At 30.9% G+C, this 18,447-nt stretch overlaps 1 protein-coding gene across 1 annotated transcript in view; it reads left to right on the top strand.

Moving 5' to 3' along the window:
• The window catches only part of LOC130896219 (zwei Ig domain protein zig-8), a 294,191-nt gene that overhangs the window by 257,717 nt on the left and 18,027 nt on the right, over positions 1-18,447 (top strand). The window contains exon 3 of the mRNA XM_057804161.1: positions 8,264-8,474. Within this exon, the coding sequence (XP_057660144.1) occupies positions 8,264-8,474 (211 nt within the window). The remainder of the gene's footprint in view (positions 1-8,263; positions 8,475-18,447) is intronic.

Below are 18,447 nucleotides of genomic sequence, written 5' to 3'. Positions count from 1 at the left end.
TAATAAAGTTTTTAAAAACTCATTTTCCAAAGTTGATTTTATAATTGCCAAGTTCTTATTTTGGAAACCAAAGTTTCTTTATTATTTTCAATGTTTTTGTATGTAGCAATGACATTATCATCTCATAATATTCTCAATCAAGTCTCAATTCTCTTCTAGTCTAAATCTTGTGCCTGACGCTTTCCAATCTTATTCTAGGAAGAGTTTGGGGCCTACCTTATAATAGTTCCAAATTTTCCAGTTTTTTTATTATGATATATGACTGCCACCTTCTCTGCGTGACCAAACTATTCCACCCTATAGGATTTTATGCATATAAATAAGTCTTAGCTCCTTATTTCCTAACGTTCTACATTCAGCCTGATCTGTTCTCCAAATTATACACTGTATTGTATATTCCAGTTTTGCTATAAATTTTCCAATTCATATTACATTTTGTGAAACTTAATTAGGAAAAATTCTTTATATCTCTTTAAAATATAAAATTGACGGTGGTATACTTCTTCCAATATCAATTGCAGATTATAAAAACTCTTGCCGACAATTTTGTTTGATCACCAATCATTATAAAATGGAAATTGCATTATACGCCGTTATTTAGACAGATGCACTTAATTGTGGTCCAACTTGTAACTTGGGAAAAAATCATTATTGTACCTCGTTAAAATTGCTAAATATTTTCCTTTTATTAAACATTCGAATATATTTAAAATAACTTGCTGTGTTTGGTCTAAAGATCGCATATTTCTATTTATCTAAAGAAATTTATTAATGAAATAAATCTCACCTAACAATGTGACTGCTTATCGCAGACTGTCTAGCAGGAATATTTCAAATAAATTGTTTACATATCTCTTTTGACAGCTTCGGCCAATAGAAATGCAGTTATGCTTACGATTCGATGTTTTCATTGGTGAACAGTGCACGTAGTCCACGTAGACTGACGTCGGTTTGTTAGATGTTTATCGAATTTTATACGGGGAGTAAACGTTATTTTTCATTTTTTGATTTGGTTTGAGTGCCAATTGAAAATCCGGTTCACCCGGACAACTTTTTTTTGTTCAACTCGTAGCATTTTGTTGAACGTAATTTTTAATTAATTGTTCCATTGTTCATATTTATTATTCCATAAATCTATCGAATAACGAGGTATTCATTAGTTATTTTAATTAGGAACGATATTTCAAATTCATATCAACATAATTTATAGTCATCAAAAAATTACCTACATGTTGTAACGAATTAATTATTTGCTTCTATCTAAGTATAGTAATGAAAACAAATTTTGATTTCAACATAAGCCAAAACAACAATCGTCATACTACCAACTAGTTATCTCATTACTTCACTCCTTTACAATTTTCAGCTTTCAATAGCAGAGTTGAGAAAGCTATTTTCGATATCTCAAAAACTTTTAGTTACAGAAACGACTGAAAAATTATTGCATCATAAACAAAAAATCGATTTAGACTTTTCAATCATACCAATAAATGAATTATTATTAGTTTCCAATTAACACATATACACACATACAATATTAAAACGTTGGTATAGAATTTGGAATTCATCACTACTTTTTTAAAAGATACTTAATATATAGATATTGGTATCGTTATATTTTTATATTCATCCACCCTCGTATAATATTTTATGGGAGACTGTCAGCTGCAGTTTTGCCTACATCGTCAAATCGTTGAATAGATATACGGGAAAGGATAAAGGATCATAGAACGTTCCTTATTTCAGTTATTCATTTTATGCTTCGGTATTGTTTTATCCTTGGTCCCTTATTTATCAAATTGACCGGAGCTCAATGATCCACTTTGTTGTTGCTGATGCTTCCCTGGCGATATAGAAAGAAGCTTTCATTTTTGACTGGTCGAGACATTTTTATTATGCCATAAATAGTACGAGTAGGTATGGAATTAAATTCACAAGAGACCTTTTACGATAACTTCTCGCGTACTTTGGACCGTAATTATATTTTTAGTGTTATTTTCAATTTATTGTCAACTTTCTTTACGATAACATATATCTTGAAAAAAAAATAACGATTGTTATTATTATTATTATATATTTTCATGAGAGAAATAACCCTAAACTTCTTACTAGCATATTCCTGTTACATAAGGAGTAACTTCTATTATGAATTTTAGATGAAAACTTGAAAAAAGTATTTTTGAGTGAAGAAGTTACGAGAAATAAAACAAATCTTATGATTTATTCGTAAACTATTGTATTAATCTGCTTGAATCTTGCAAAACAAATACACAATGACCCAACCAAATAAATACCAAGCAAGTAGCTTCAACCCGTATCAAAACAAGTTTAGGGTCTTTTTTAATGTCAAAATTATGGAAAACTATTCTCAATATACAAGAAAATATAACGAATATGCTAGAAACTTACAAAAATTGAAAAATAATTCTAGTCTAAGGTAAAAAAAGTAGTTGCTTCCGTAAAATGGTACTGAAAGTTTACTCAGCGGTAAACTCTGAAGTAGAAACATTATTGACATTAATAATAAGTTTTCGTGAATCTACAACATAGACGGTATCCTTGATGACATGCTCGATTTATTTTTTTCTGGTCATATATGATACATGTAAACAATAGTTCTACTTCAGTTTTGTTTCATGTCACGACACATCACAGATGTTGAACATTTAGGTATAAGCAAGTATAGAATATTTGCCCCATACATTTCTTATGTAATATTTACCGTTTTTTGTATCTTTCTGGGAAAATTAATTAGTAGTTCACCATAAATCTAATACTTTTGATACTTTTTTTGTATCGTTTTTAGCGAATATTGTGTTGTTTGGAAAAACATCCCCTTTCTATCTATCAAGAAATCAATCTGGTATCAGATATCTTTCGCAACGTCGCAAGTTTTTGATAATATTTTTTTAATGAATAAATTTTGTCAAAACTAGGGTTTTTTTTTTCAAATAAAAATGCAGTAAAGTCATTCTCGTCAAATCATTTAATGTCAGGTGGCATATATATGTAGAGTGACGCGTGAGAAGCCATCATCGATCGAAATCTAGCAATTTGTATGATTGCAAGTTGTTGGTTGTGGGGCAGATGAGACAACAAAATATGCAAGTTTTTATTAGATCAGACTTTATGATGAAAATATCTCTACCGTTTTCAATTAGACAATGATAGTAAGTACCAAGTTTATACGGATAATGTCTTTTAAAGTAATTTTCACAAAAATGTTTTCATGCTGTATTATCCGCCTAAATATTTCAACAAGATTACGCTTCTATTCATTCGGATGATAATTGTTTAGTTTATCTATTTTTTTTTTATTTCAATCGATATTTTTGTGCCTTTGCCCAACCATGTGGATAATAAAAGAAAATGAGGATGTAGTCGTATCTGTTTCAGAACAAGTCAGCTGAAATGTAGAATGGACTCGGACATCCCATCTGAGAAAAGTTTACGTAAAAAGTAGAAAACAACAGCTTTTATTTCATCATTAAATTCGAATTGCAAACAAGAGCAACCATTTCGATTTTTGAAAACATTTTCCTTAGAAACCATTACATTTCCACACGTAATTTTGTTATATGTATTCAAAGCAATTTTAATGTGAATATGAGAAATGAGAAGTTTTTATTAGAATAAGTTGCTTCTATTTATATGATAAATTCATCATAATTCATTATTTCTCATATTTTTTACTTGATAACGCCTCACCTTTGTTAATTTGAAACATTAACAATAACTATGTCGAATTGAAAAACTAATGACTTTGTTTTTGTTTTTAAGTATTGCAAATCCATTCCATAAATATACAAATTTTCTAAGGCATTATAACACGATACAGATAAAACTGACATTTTAAAGAGTATTTGAAACCTTGTAAGAAGAATAGCTTATTAAAAAAATGTGCTCTAATCACTTCTACATATGAAGTTATCCCTAATTGTATAGTGAAACATGTGTGTCTTATATCAAATTGAAGTTTCCATAGTTTTCACCTAGTTTTTACGATGTTGGAAATGGAAAACAGTTCAAGAATATACTACAATTGAAGCTGATATATAGAAGAAGTGTGTAGTTTGGAATAATTGGTGAGTGAAAATGTTAGAACAATCATTTACCAAAAAGAAGCAGGTTGAACGTTTTCAGTAGGACATTAAACTGATAAGAAAACGCTACCGGAGCATCTGAAACACCAGCATGATAGGGAGTACAGTTGATCGCCCTACAAAGAAGTTAATCAAGCCTCTCTTTAAAAAAAATACTATTTGGTAAGCTTCGAAGACAAATTAACCAATTCAAACTGATGAAACAATATCATATAACAATATATTACTCCAAAACTATGAGCGATCCCGAAATGATGACGCTTAATGACCCGAAGCAAAGCAGTGAAAACATTTTCCAAAAAAAAATTTCTTATTGGATTGTGTTATTGGATGATATAATAAAGCTTTGAAAATATTCATATTCTGATGTTGAGCAAAAATAAATGTGTTGTGAAAATAATCAGATTTTCGTTTATAATGAGATAAAGTTCTCACAAATTTATCCCGTCAGTACGGTCTGGTGCACATTTATTAATCATAACCACGACCTTTACCAAATAACCAATGTACTGAAAATCTTTATTCGAGCAGGAGTTATTCATTTGGATGATTTTCCACGAAGAACCAGCAAAATGGAGACCTAAAATTATTCACTATGGTTGATTACCTGCCAAATCGACAAAATGATTAAATATTAATAATTCATATATGAATACTTTGTATCAGATGTTTTAGTAGTTTGCGTAGTTTTATCTCTGAAGTCTCATACTCAGTATAATTATGAAACATATTGTGATTTGCTACGTCCGAAAATCACGTCGAGCACGTTGAATTTTTGTTAATGACTCTCTGCTGAAAAGTTTATGTCTTGGAATTAACGGAGGCAGAGAGCGGAAGTTGTTAACTTTAATATAAGTTTTGAGAAGAGTATTTTCTGCTAATTCGCTGGCTGTGTTTAAACGCCAAACTAAAGTTACTACATCAATATTTGCTACGAATAATGTAAATTGAAAATAATTTGACTGATATGTCTCATTTCTTTATAGGTAGTGAGGTAGATGAACAAATGTCGCACCATTGAACATTTTCAGAGATACAAAAAATTAAATTATAAATATGATTAATAAACATTTAATGGTAACAATGGAGAAAGAGAAATGCTTCATTCTCAAAAAATTGAAAACAAATAATTGTGCATTTTTTTGCATTGTAATATATTGAGCCCTCAATTAATTCTGAAAATGGAGTAGGTAGATAAAGGTCGTGATCCGCGTTAGTAGGTGGATAGCCGTGCAACAACCTTTCTGAAATTGGAGAAACGTGCTTACTAATTAGGCAAACGGACTCAAAGAAGTCCCTGCAGTGAGCCATGCCGTTAAGTCCGAGTAAATATCTAACAGTTCTCTTTTGTAGTTTGAAGATTCGCTCAAATTGAGACGCACCACACGTACCCTAGAAGGGAAGAGCATATCGGATATACGACTAAATAAGGGCATAATAGACTGTTAAGAAGATGGATAAGCTCAGTTCTTTGGAATCTGATCTCAGCGCAAAACAATAGAAGCAAGCCCTAAGAATTTTACAGATTCAACGACGTCAATGGAGATCTTATTTAATAGAAAAGTATTTTTATACGATAAAACTTTGGTTTTAGAAACGCTGACACAGAGAAGATTAGATTTAAGGGTGATTAGGTCAATAGATATGGTCCTATGAAGTGCCGGGAGATCAGGGTTGCTCCAAGAGAAACTAGTATCGTCCTCACAAACCGCAGTACTGCAATCTATTAATCAAAACACACTCGGAAGCCTTAGAAAAATCACAAAAAGTTGTTGCAGTGTGATGGATGTTTAGACTAGAGTAGACATTACTTTGGAGGGAGAATATACCTTTATTTGTGCATTTGTTTCTTAAAAACCCAAATTGATGGGTAGTAATTATTTTATTTTTAAACAGAAATGATATAAACCTCTTTTTGACCAATCTTTCTATGATCTTAGAAAACGTGGAAAGGGGTATAATTCGGCGATAATTAGATGCTCATCCTTTATGCAGAGGTATAAATATAGTCGTCTTAAGGCAATTGGGACAAGTTCCTTTTTGAAAGTCCATCAGTTACAGATGACTATTTATTTTTGATGTCATTAATTAAACTGCAAAGCTCTGCTACAACTACGGGTATAAAGAAGAAACTGTGTAAGTTAGCATTAGTATCTGGGAGATATGAAAGCGGATCGTGAGAAGAAGTTATAGAATTTGATAAATTTTTGGCTACATTCACAGTAATTATTGATATTATCAGATGGAGTAGAGATTATGCTCGATGAAGAAGCCTTATTCTATATCATTCACAATGGAATATTACGAGTCTCCTATTATATTGGCTGCTTTTATTGTCTTGAACTGAGTTTTTCTCTCTAGTATCACGTAATTGTTGAAGAAGACACTTTCCTTAGGCAAGATATAGATCGCATGTTCTTTACAGATATACGTAGACCAGGTTTTATTTTGCTTATTTTCAATACGCCGGATGGGAGAAGAATTGGACGCCAGACTATTTAATGTTTTCATGAATCTAGAAAATTCGAAGACCACATCACCAGAGGGCTCGTTCTAGTCAGTTGTTTGACAACGGTTTTGAAAACTTTTATACGGAAAGATACGGAATAATTTGAGAGAAGCATTTCTAGTATTGGGTTTCATCTAAAAATTTCCTCATCACTGCTTCATGATCGGTGAGACCTGAAATAAAGACAGTACAGTCGGTGGATTCTAAATCATACGATGACACGACATAATCTATAGTAATAGAACTGGTCTTTGTTATTCTGGTTGGTGCCGTTATATGCATGACCATACCAAAAGAATCAAAAATTGACTGAAGACATTCTTGACCAGCACACACTGGAATAATTAATATAGAGATCGCCACAAAGAATTAGTTTGTTTTATAAAGGTAAAGACTTCAGTTTGATCGAAACGTATCAGCCACAGTTTAGTTGACCATCAAATATCAAATTCAAAGCTATAGTGAAGTTAATTTTAATATATTTAACAAGTACTTGCATGAATAGAACATGAATACAATAAATAAATGAAGAAATCGAAGAACTCGTTTTTATACCTCGTTCTTATTACGTCATATATTTGAGTACAAAAGGTCAAAATAATTTGATTGTCTTGTATTATCTTTATTCGGTCATCAAATTTAATTATTTTCTTCTACAGATTGACGTGAAAATCGAAGTCTATTATATATCATCACTATAAATAAATCAGTAAATTAAATATTCATTGTCAGAACATTAAGTTGAGAATCGATTGCTCGAAGTATGCAAGGCTATGGGTTGATTATCTAGATGATCTCAACTGCTTTCTGCTTATGTAGGAGTACAAAACGGAAGGTCTTGGACTGTATAAACATGAAACTTTAACTCGTTTAAAATTAGCACCAGTGAAGCATTAAAATAAATAATTAGATATTGATATTTTACATAAGAGAATGAAGATCAATTATTGATCAACCTGAAGAATAAAATAATAAAACTGAGAAATTCTAACGATAATATTGAATATCTTACGCATTTAGAAGTCATTTTAATCTTATTTTGATAAATAGTATTCGCTTTCTAGTTTTATTAATTGTAAAAATTTTAACATTAAAAACATCTTATATTTAGATGATATGTTTGGTTTCCTCAGGTCGTTTCAGAATATATAGATTGGTCGTGGTTCACTCGGAGGTTCATTCGTATCTATCTTCCCATCTTTTTGCCTCGTATAACCTGTTTTGTTTCCAAACCAAATATTTTCTATGTCGATTTATTTGAGACAATTTACTGTGTGGTTCTACAGAATTTGACGTCAAGGAAAGACGCCAGCAGAACAGATGCTTGCTGTTCTATCTGAATCGATTCTTAGATAAATTGCTTCTGGTACTGTTCAATCACTTCTGTTTTCATTTCGTACGAATTTTGGATTTGGAAACACACAAGATCCTAGTTTTTATTACTTTGATCACACATTCTGAGGTACAAAATCATTAAATTTTCTCTCCTCTATTCCCATTTTCCGTAAGATAGTAAGTTTTTGGTCTCTGAAAGCTCTTCTCTGTAAACTTGAGACCGTCTTTTGAGGTAACACTTTCTATGAATAATTCTATTGACTGGATTTTGTAGATTGTAGATAAATTGATATAAAATGAATTTTTATTGTTACAGGTTTCTTGGGTTCGTCATAGAGATATCCATCTTTTAACTGTAGGAAGATATACATATACGTCCGATCAGCGGTTTGAAGCTGTCCACACTCCTCATACGGAAGAATGGACGCTCAGGATACGCTATCCACAGAAAAAAGATTCTGGTATTTATGAATGTCAGATTAGTACGACTCCACCAATTGGACAATTTGTTTTCCTAACTATTGTAGGTAAGTAGATCATTAGGATACTGGATTATATTTTACATTAGCAATCACCTTGAATAGGCCTCATATTAAGGTCCATTTTGCCTAAAAATTATACCGATTCACTTTTACATTCTACTTTCTATTCGATTTAGTTTTTCCACTTCCTTGTTTAACCCTTCTAGCACGGAGCTTCCCAATTTCCAATTATTTCACTTATTGTCAATTGAAACTAAATATAATGATGAATATAAAATAATAATAATCTACAAAGAAATATAGCATAGAAATATTTTCTGACAAGCTGTTGTAATATGCTTATAAGACACCCTCCCACACTGTCTTCTTCAGCAGAATCCTCGTCAGTGATGTCACTTTTCAGAAGTTAAACAGAAATTTCATCTTCAGCTTAATCTCTGTTATTCTTGCGCCGATTGTGTAGGCGAGTGGCCGACCTGTTTGACAAAACGCTACTGACTAGTGGTTCTTAGACGACAGACGTCATTTGTTGACAAAAAGGAGCAGAGGTTTTTTGTGATGCTTCAGACAACTTGCCCCAAGTTAATTGATTGCCCTTGCAACTTATTTTGCCGCAAATAACAATATTATGAACGATAAATTCCGCGGGATGAGCCAGAGGAACAGACAGATCGATATAATGACATATACATGTCAAAATCAAACACTAGTGGTCAAATTTGTTCTATATTAATGGTGAATTTTAAAACTTATTAGTTCAGTGGTGCCCTTTTCTCTCTTCAACTATATTCAGGAAAGATCTCATTTGGATGCAACGCCAATGCAAAAAAAAAAAGAAAAAAATCAAATCACAAGTAACACCTTGAAACTACTACATTACTGTTACAATAATACGTCAAGCTACCCTGTATCGTAAGTTTCGAGAATATGCTATTTGAAGAATGAACTTTACCTCGAATTGATCTTTCTTAAAAAAACCGATAACTTGTAATTGGTAAGACAGTATTCCTTTTACTGTCCTTTTCCATTGCTTCACACCATTATTTCATAAATTTTTCTCCCTTAAGGATACTTAAAAATACTTTATTTGGTGCAATCAATCATAGTTGCTACAAATTGGTACAATACAATATTTATAATCAAACTTTGTCGATCCAGGCTTCGACATTACAACAAAAAATACACTTATACGACGCGATAGGATGATAAAACGTGATGCGGATATTGCTGTAGCTTGTCGGGCGTAATCCGATCGGCGCTGGTGACGTAAGCAACCTATTGACGCGTTGCAAGAAGTAATATGAAGGCGGAGTAAAACTATTATATTTTTAAAAACTTATATCTGGGCGGTGAATTGGAAAATTTATGTTACAACGTACCCAATCATATAAAAATTCACACCCGACATCGTTTTCAGACCCATTGTAGCGAGATCTATTGTTGCCTTATAACAATTATCAATGTTTTTTCTAAAGCAATTATGATTCTAAATTATATAATTCGAGGGATTACTGAACTAATTGAGAACTGAATATCAATATTCGTTTGCTACTTATACAACATTAAATGCCATTTTGTAACGGCAACTACTTAATTAACATCTTTCTTTGATTATTAACGATATGCAACCTGAACGCATGCTTCCAATAAGCTACGGACAACGCCATCTTCAATTTAGCCCTTCGATTTAATTCACAAGTTACGGATTCTGTTGCCATCAGACGGCAGGTCTTGATGAGTCATGTCAAGCTTTAACGGCATTTGGTTGAACTTCGTTATCAACTTACGCTAATCCGATTAAAGGGGTTTCGATAAGGGTATGAATTATTAGGGATATTAGAAGATTCCTATGCATCCATACATATTCTTATATACAACCTGATCTCTGCATTTTCATGATTTGTTTGGAGTCATAGAAAAATCGGTATTAATTTATCAAAATTCTTCGAAATTTGGTATAACCAATCAATCAATTCTTCGGCGAGTTTGAAACTATTTGGCAATAGCATATATTATTTGGATATTTTGGTATATTAAATAAATATTATCTATATTTGCAAATTCCAATGATTATAAGTAAACATTATTATTTCCAATATAGAATAAAAGATCGAGAAAATTTTCACCAGAAGCTTCGTGCTCAAACCACAAAATCTTTTGCCCCAGGAAACTCCAAATTAATGTAATCCCCTTAACTGCCTTTGTTCTAGAGGTGGTTAATTATATCCATTAAGGATAGAAACGTGATTCTATACATACTTGAATCAATCCATTTATAAGCCCGATATCGAACTACTTATCCAAACAACAAATTGTTTGTTTTAAGTATAGTTTGAGAAAGGATCATGATAACGGAACGAAGTGGACATACGCATTTATTGGGAAATAATGGGTCTAGGAAAATTAGTGATCATGTTATAAATTGGATCCAATACATTATAGGTTATGTTTTGAAACAATAAAATAAATAAAGTTTAAAACTTGACTGTTTCTAACGTTGCACACACCTGGAAATATATATATATATATATATATATATATATATATATATATATATATATATATATATATATATATATATATATATATATACAGTAAAATTGAAATGAAGAAAATTGGTAGGAGGACAAACAAATTCGTAACAAATGTTCGCCAATTCAAACAGCTACACGAATTATAAAGCATTGTCTACATACCAGAAATCAAGCTGATTATCTTTGTAACGTCCAACGGATACTAACAATCATATTATATTTAAACTAAGAACCGATCCGAATTCTATTGAAACGATTGCGTCAGTTTTCTCAGTTAGTATGTTGTTTTCACCAGATTCCATCAACTTTACTTTATTTTACAATGAAGTCTATTCCAATCTTTACTTTAATAAGACTATATTTTAAATACCTCAAGTCGCTTTAAAGAGTTCCAATTTCGTTAACGTTTCTATTCAAAATCTACTTCTTCTTCACAAAAGCAGCAGTAGATTACTCAATTATTGACTCTATCTTCATGGAATTTCCAAAGCATCCATCATATGCTTTGTTTTTTGTTAGTCATTGTAATTATCCAAGTCTAAGAAATAAGAAATTGAAGAAATTCATACCGACATGGATGAAATAATGCCTACCTACCGTAACGTTGAAATCACATATGGAACTGAAGCCAAACAAAATCTGAAAAATTCGAAAATATCCTCCACAAAACTGCAAAACTGAAAAACCGAAGAATTTTTCTACTCAGATGCAAAAAAGATAAGTTTATATGTACCTACATTTCCAAATTCAAGATTTTAAAATTTACAAATAGTCACGTGCAGCATGAATATCAAAATCACGTTTTATCAAGATTCATTTTCCAACTGTCCATACAACTGTCTATTACCGAATCAACTACTCTAATAAGAAAATTAGAAAATGATTTAAATTACAGTTAAAATAAATGAAGTAATTCCTATTAATATTTTCCAAAAATTTAAGGAAAAATCTCGAGAAAGAACTGAATCACTTTTTAATAAATGCAAAGAAAAAAATATTAAGAAAAGTGATAAGCTAATATCAAAACAACAACCAATTACAAATGAAATAAAATCAAAATGGATCGAAAATGTAACTGATACTCTCATACCAGATGAAGAAAAAGAAATTTTATCTTTAGGTTAAAATTTTGCACAAAATATTTCTAGTGACAAAGAATTACCTGTGACAAATATCTTATGTAATATTGAATGCAACACCAATCATCTAAATAGTGAGATTCAAAATAAAATAAGATATGAAACTTAGGTAATTATGAAAATGAAAAATAAATTGAAAAACAAAAGACAACAAAACAATATCAAACCTCAAAATATAACTAAAACGAAAGAATTCATAAATAAAAATTGATAAATTGATGGTTGTGCTATGGGAGCATCCATTTCAAGTGTTATAGCACAATTGGTAATGGAAGATCTTGAGGAAACGGTTCTAAGCAAACTTGATATAAATATTCCATTCTTTTTCCGATATGTAGATGATTGCATTAGTGCTGTACCAAAGAATCACATTGAAAATATCGGTTGGTTCTCAAGATATTTAAACTTCAATTCGTGTCATCCTATATCACAAAAAAGATCAGTGATAATAAGTTGGGCTGGTAGATCTATCCAACTATCAGATCTTGAATTTAGATGCTTAGCTATTCAAAAAGCAAAAACTGCATTTTAAGAAAATAATTATTCGGAAAAAATGATAAATAACCTAAGGATAAACAGATACTACAATCAATTTAAAAACAAACCTGAACGAAACATAAAAGATTTTTCCTTACCATATGTACAAGGACTCTCCCAACAATTATCGAATTATTTCAATAAATATTATATTAGTATAATCTAGAACACTAAAAAACAAAAGAAGTAATATTATATATCAAGTGCCTTGTACTAATTGTGACGCTGAGTACATAGGGCAAACATCTCAGTATTTAGAAAATAGACTGAGAGGTCATCAATACGATTAAAAAAATAGAATTGCATTAACAAAACATGAAATATCAAAAAAACATAAATTCAATTAATCCAAAAATTCTTGAAATGGAATCTAATACACGAAAAAGAGAATTTTTAAAAATGGTTCACATTCATAAGAACGAAAAAGTTATAAATAATAAATAAGATCCAAATAATTCAAGTACAATTTTGTAAAGTCTAATAAATTCATAATATTTGAGATGTGGAAACCAAGAAAAAATTAATTTTTCTTATTGGAACAAAGTTCTAAACTGATTTTATCCCTATTTTGATATTCATGATGAAGGTGATCTATAGATCAATATAAATAAGCAAATTGTCATTGTCAATATCATATTTTGATAAAGACGATAAAAAAAAAGTCGAAACGTCAACATTTATTTTTCTTTTGAAAACTATCAAAAAAAATTTTGGAATAGAAGAGACCTGAAATCAAAAATATTTAGATGCATTAATTAGCTTTTGTATATATTAAGCGATGCCTCGAAACCCCTTTTTTTGAAATTATATCAACCTTGTCCGCCTCTGCAAGGCCGTCAATTTCGTATTCCACACTCGCCCTTTCTACAGTCGTCAAGAGTTCGTAACGAAGCGGGTTTCGGTCCGAAGGACCAACTCCAAACCTTTTGGGACCAACAAACCGACCACATACAGCATGCGAAAGAGACGAACTCATTAATTCACTGTAACGTAGGTGGTCGTCACCTTAAACTTGAAAATTCAACATCGAGATTGTGGTAAACACAATTATAGGACAAAGTATTTACGTAGAGGGACAATCTCACAAAAACAAGTGTTTAATACTCTAATTGAAACAAGTAAACGTAAGGAGTATCTGCATTATAAATATTCTGGAATATATCCGCCATATTTTCATTTCAGGAACCTGTAAAAATATCTACTGTACCTGATAACAGAATAAATGTTGAAAGAACGAAAGATTTACTGAAACTCGTAACACCGGGAAAACTTGGTCATGCAGGAAAAAAAAATTATTTCTAATAATCAGGGTAATTGAATGAAATGAATGGCTCATTTAAAATGAAGTGATTAACTAAAAGGCGGAGGTCAAAAGAGAATAGAAACCGCTATTAGAGTAAGCAAGGTCGCAACATCATTAGACTTTACAAAGCAACTAGCTAGTTCTTCCGAGATGACTATGAATCTTAATATGTAAAAGTTAATCTACTGTCAAATAATTTTCTGTAATGCTTCCGGTCTGATATACTGATATTATCAATCATCATTATATTTTTTTTTTTTTTTTTTTTTGTAAGAAACGAATCTGGAAAATGATTTATTGAATCGGTTCCGTGCTTCAATTCAATCGTGATTTTGTATCCCCGAAATCTCTAGGAAACGATATCTGTCGTCTGACCACAATGAGATATCTAAGGGATATTCAGCAACCCGGAGAAATGGCATATGCTGGCATATCGGCACGTTTCGAATGTTTTACAGTATTCCGGGCTTATCCAGAGGAATCCAGCGGCTGACCAGTTAATTATGCACAAGTTTATTTAACTAACCGTATTTTATATGATTCGTTTCAGTTGTATTAATCTATAGAGAAAGTCATACATAATAAAAAAATGAACTCATGTTTCGATTGATGAAATTATCAGATTAAATAGAAGTTTCTGAGATAATCCTAGACATAACATGAATTCGAAATGAAACGCGTAAATATGGTGAATTATTTTATTGGATGTAGATCCTTGGCGTAATCTTCTCTGATGTAGCTCGTCATTTTCCCATGAGGTTATTTCATAAAATCTTTTTTCTGAAGGTGTCGTTCATGTATATTTTTATGCAACTCTTGATATATCTGCTAGATCGCCCTTATTCGCATTTACTGCTCGCTTTTCTTAGACTAATGTTCTGGTAGACTTGGGACTATTTCTATATCACCATGTAGTAGATGAATACAACATGATATAGATAGCTGTTCTAATATCTCCCTTTTCCTTTCTGCACCAGTCTCTATCTGGATATGACATTCCAGGTTGGAGATTTTACCACCACAGCATTATAAATAAAAGTGGAGGCGTTTGTGTATTAAAGACGTCTCAAAGACATAGATAAACGCCTGACCTCGAACGTGAATAAATTGAGATTTAGTATCCCATAATAACTATATAAGATGTAGAGGTTTAAGGGTACCAAAGATCAAGATCATTGGAATACTAATATTTAGATTCTACGTTGTCTTGGCCATGTGAACCTAAAGCTGATGTTCTTTTTTTTACAAGACTTAGACTTTTTATATATTAATGTATATTTAGTTTCATTAATTATCGAAATTTAATTGTTACTGAGACCAGCTCTAATTCATTTACTCAGTAGCATGAGAGACTCTTTGAGTGCCGGCGTTTATATTGATTATAAATACAAATTTACTATATTTTTTTGATAATTTTGTTTCATATTTACTGTAATAAAATTGGCTGAATTTGAATATTTGAATAATATTTGAATAAGTTGTAACTCGTAACTGAGGAATTTCAATTAACTTTACCGTATAAGGGATATGGGTGATTCCGTTCTAACTGTGATTTTTTGTATTCAAAATTTCAAGATTTTAAAATTTAACTTTTCTAACTTTTTTATGCATATTATTCATCTATTTTACTGTAAAAATAAAACTCTAAGAGGAATTTACTACAACTTCAAAGTATCACGAGCAAGACACAAATGTCGGATTTTGAGTTCCACGGTACTGACTCATTTATCCACGGTACTGACATGGTAACTTAAGATATTAAACAACAAGTGCATCAATTTTCCTCAGTTTGATCATAAACATTAGAATTTATAAGGTAATTAGTTTAAATCATTTGTTACGACAAAAAAAATTAATAATTTATCGGTAAATTCTAGGAATGGACATGACACGGTACTGACATGGTAACTTAAGATATTAAACAACAAGTTCATCAATTTTCCTCAGTTTGATCATAAACATTAGAATTTATAAGGTAATTAGTTTCAATCATTTGTTACGACAAAAAAAATTAATAATTTATCGGTAAATTCTAGGAATGGACATGACACGGTACTGACATTCAAGTGATGTAGTATAAGTTTTCTTTAAGTGGCAAGTTATATTGTATAAAAATAATGTTTAAATATCTTAAGAATTATTCAATTAACACAAAATTTTTATTAATTGATTATTAATTAATGACTAGTACAAAAAAACAATACAGGACATTGAATATCACAGTTAGAAGGGAATCACCCATATAACAAAAAAATCGAGAGTTTTCCATTCAAATTTGATAAGGTTGATAATTATTTAATCTGATTACAAATTTTTATGTATATTTCAACACTCATGTATAATTGTTCGCTTTATTGGTACCAATAAATAAAATGCACTAATCGGACCTGCAGATCTTTCTTCACTTGTTATCAGCAAACAATACCACTTGAGACAAATCAGGAATTCTTCTCTCTATTTGTCCTTATTCTAAATATTCACTTAATAATTATTTTAGTATTTGAATTGATTCATATTCTATGATCCAATTGAATGTTACAATCAACTTAACTGTCTATTTACAACCTAGATTCTAAATTTAACATATGGGTTACATATATAATATTTTTAACATCAAACAAAACTTATTTTCAATAAACTCGTTTCAATTATTTTCTTTGAAATTATAAACTGATGCCTTATTCTATAACAAAATCTATCAAAATTCTGACAGCTGGTTAAAGATAGGAAAAGGCCAATTCCTATTTTTTTTTAATAATTTTTAAAACAAAGATAAATTTTGACGTTTCGACTTTTCTTTAAGTCTTTATCAAAATATTTTCATCCATCTTTCAAAAATTATTACAAAAACTAATATATCAATATAAATATCATATTTTGATAAAGACTTTTTAAGTAAAAGTCGAAACGTTAAAATTTATCTTTCTTTTATTATTAATAAGTTTAAATTTCTCGCACCATCCCTGTGTATGTTAATATGCAAAATAAGTAGAACGTGATGCTTCCCAGCAGAATCTGCATAGATAATTCAAATGACCCATAATTCGAGCAAGCATTAACAATAAACATAAAATCTGACACTTTCAAATATTTGTACATGGTCTTCTAAAGTATCCATAACCTTTCAACCTCCCTCAATAAATATCCAGTTGGAGTAAAGAAAGGAACCAAAATGAGGGAACTAAGAGGTTAAATATAGCACAGACCCATAATCATTACCACTTAAACTAAATGATCCTGTATACGGCTATACCTGAATAATAAAATAGGATTCACTACAAAAGGGAAACAATTCCTATAAAGTCGTCCATAGAAAATGAATGTAGTAGGTATGGCAAATGAATGGAGTAATAATCCGCTATTTACTTTCTAAAATTTTCGAATATGATTGGGATGGGAACATTGTCAAAATAATACATAGTCATACATTACACAAATGCTTTCGGCAAATATGCCACCCTTTCGCGTCAACTTGTAAATGTCACGGAAGAGATTACACTAAGCCCTAGAGGCATACAACTCGACCCTGGATTTGGGCAGTTACGTACGGCTTAATTTACCCCGGATATTCTTTGGTCTTCAGAATATTTCTTCACAATGAGGATAACAACGAAATGTGAAATATTTCCTTAGTGGCGGGATTTCATTTTTGTACACTTTGTATATATAAAGTAATCATTTTAACAGATATAAAACACTCGGATTAGAAATTTTGTATTTACAATTATAAAAGTGCAAAAATTTTTGTTTTGCATCGAAATTCGCATAATTTTATTTTTTCCATTGCTAAGGTCACTGCTTGTGTTTTCGTTAACCCTTTGTCAGTGAGAATTTTTTCTATAGATCAAGTTTGGTAGATTTTATCTGACTTCCTCTCTTGTCTATTTTGGCTCCCAAACTTTCTGGACCTCTCTCTTAATCTACATCTGTCCCAGGTGGTCGTGATAATTCAAATTTGCAGTTTAGATTATTTCTAATAAATCAAGATCTGTGTCTACTACTACGAGTTGTATATAGGAATATTTGCCTATATAGATACTTCCCTATTCTAAAAATATGTTTTTGATAGTGTGTTATAAACTATCTGCTTCTTTGCCAAATAGCATGACAGCAATCGCACATTCCGAGTGATGAAGTACTTCTGACAACTTCTCTTATCTAATATCTCAATTCCTTAAAAATAGTTTGACTTATCCGCTCTGATTTATTTTTATTTTTGAAAACAGGGTCATTATCGCTTGAATGAGTTTTTGTGCTATATGTTTGTTGACTTTTTCTCTTGGTACTCGGTCGAAAGCTTTCTCTAGATCTGTAAACTATCATGCTTGTGCTTTAAGTTTTCTGTTTAATTGTCTTATTGTGAAGATGTGGTCATGTATGTTTCTTTCTATTCTAAACCCGCTTTCAAATTCTTCAAAGTGTGGTTCTATTTCTTTGATCACTCTTTTTACAAATACTTTCGACACAATTTTCAATAAATATCTTCTTGTTTTCTTTCTTGTTAA

Source organism: Diorhabda carinulata, chromosome 7 (genome assembly GCF_026250575.1).
Source record: "Diorhabda carinulata isolate Delta chromosome 7, icDioCari1.1, whole genome shotgun sequence".
In the NCBI taxonomy this organism is placed as follows: Eukaryota; Metazoa; Arthropoda; class Insecta; order Coleoptera; family Chrysomelidae; genus Diorhabda; species Diorhabda carinulata.
Note: the sequence above shows the minus strand (reverse complement) of the source record. Positions and strands in the feature narration are given on the sequence as shown.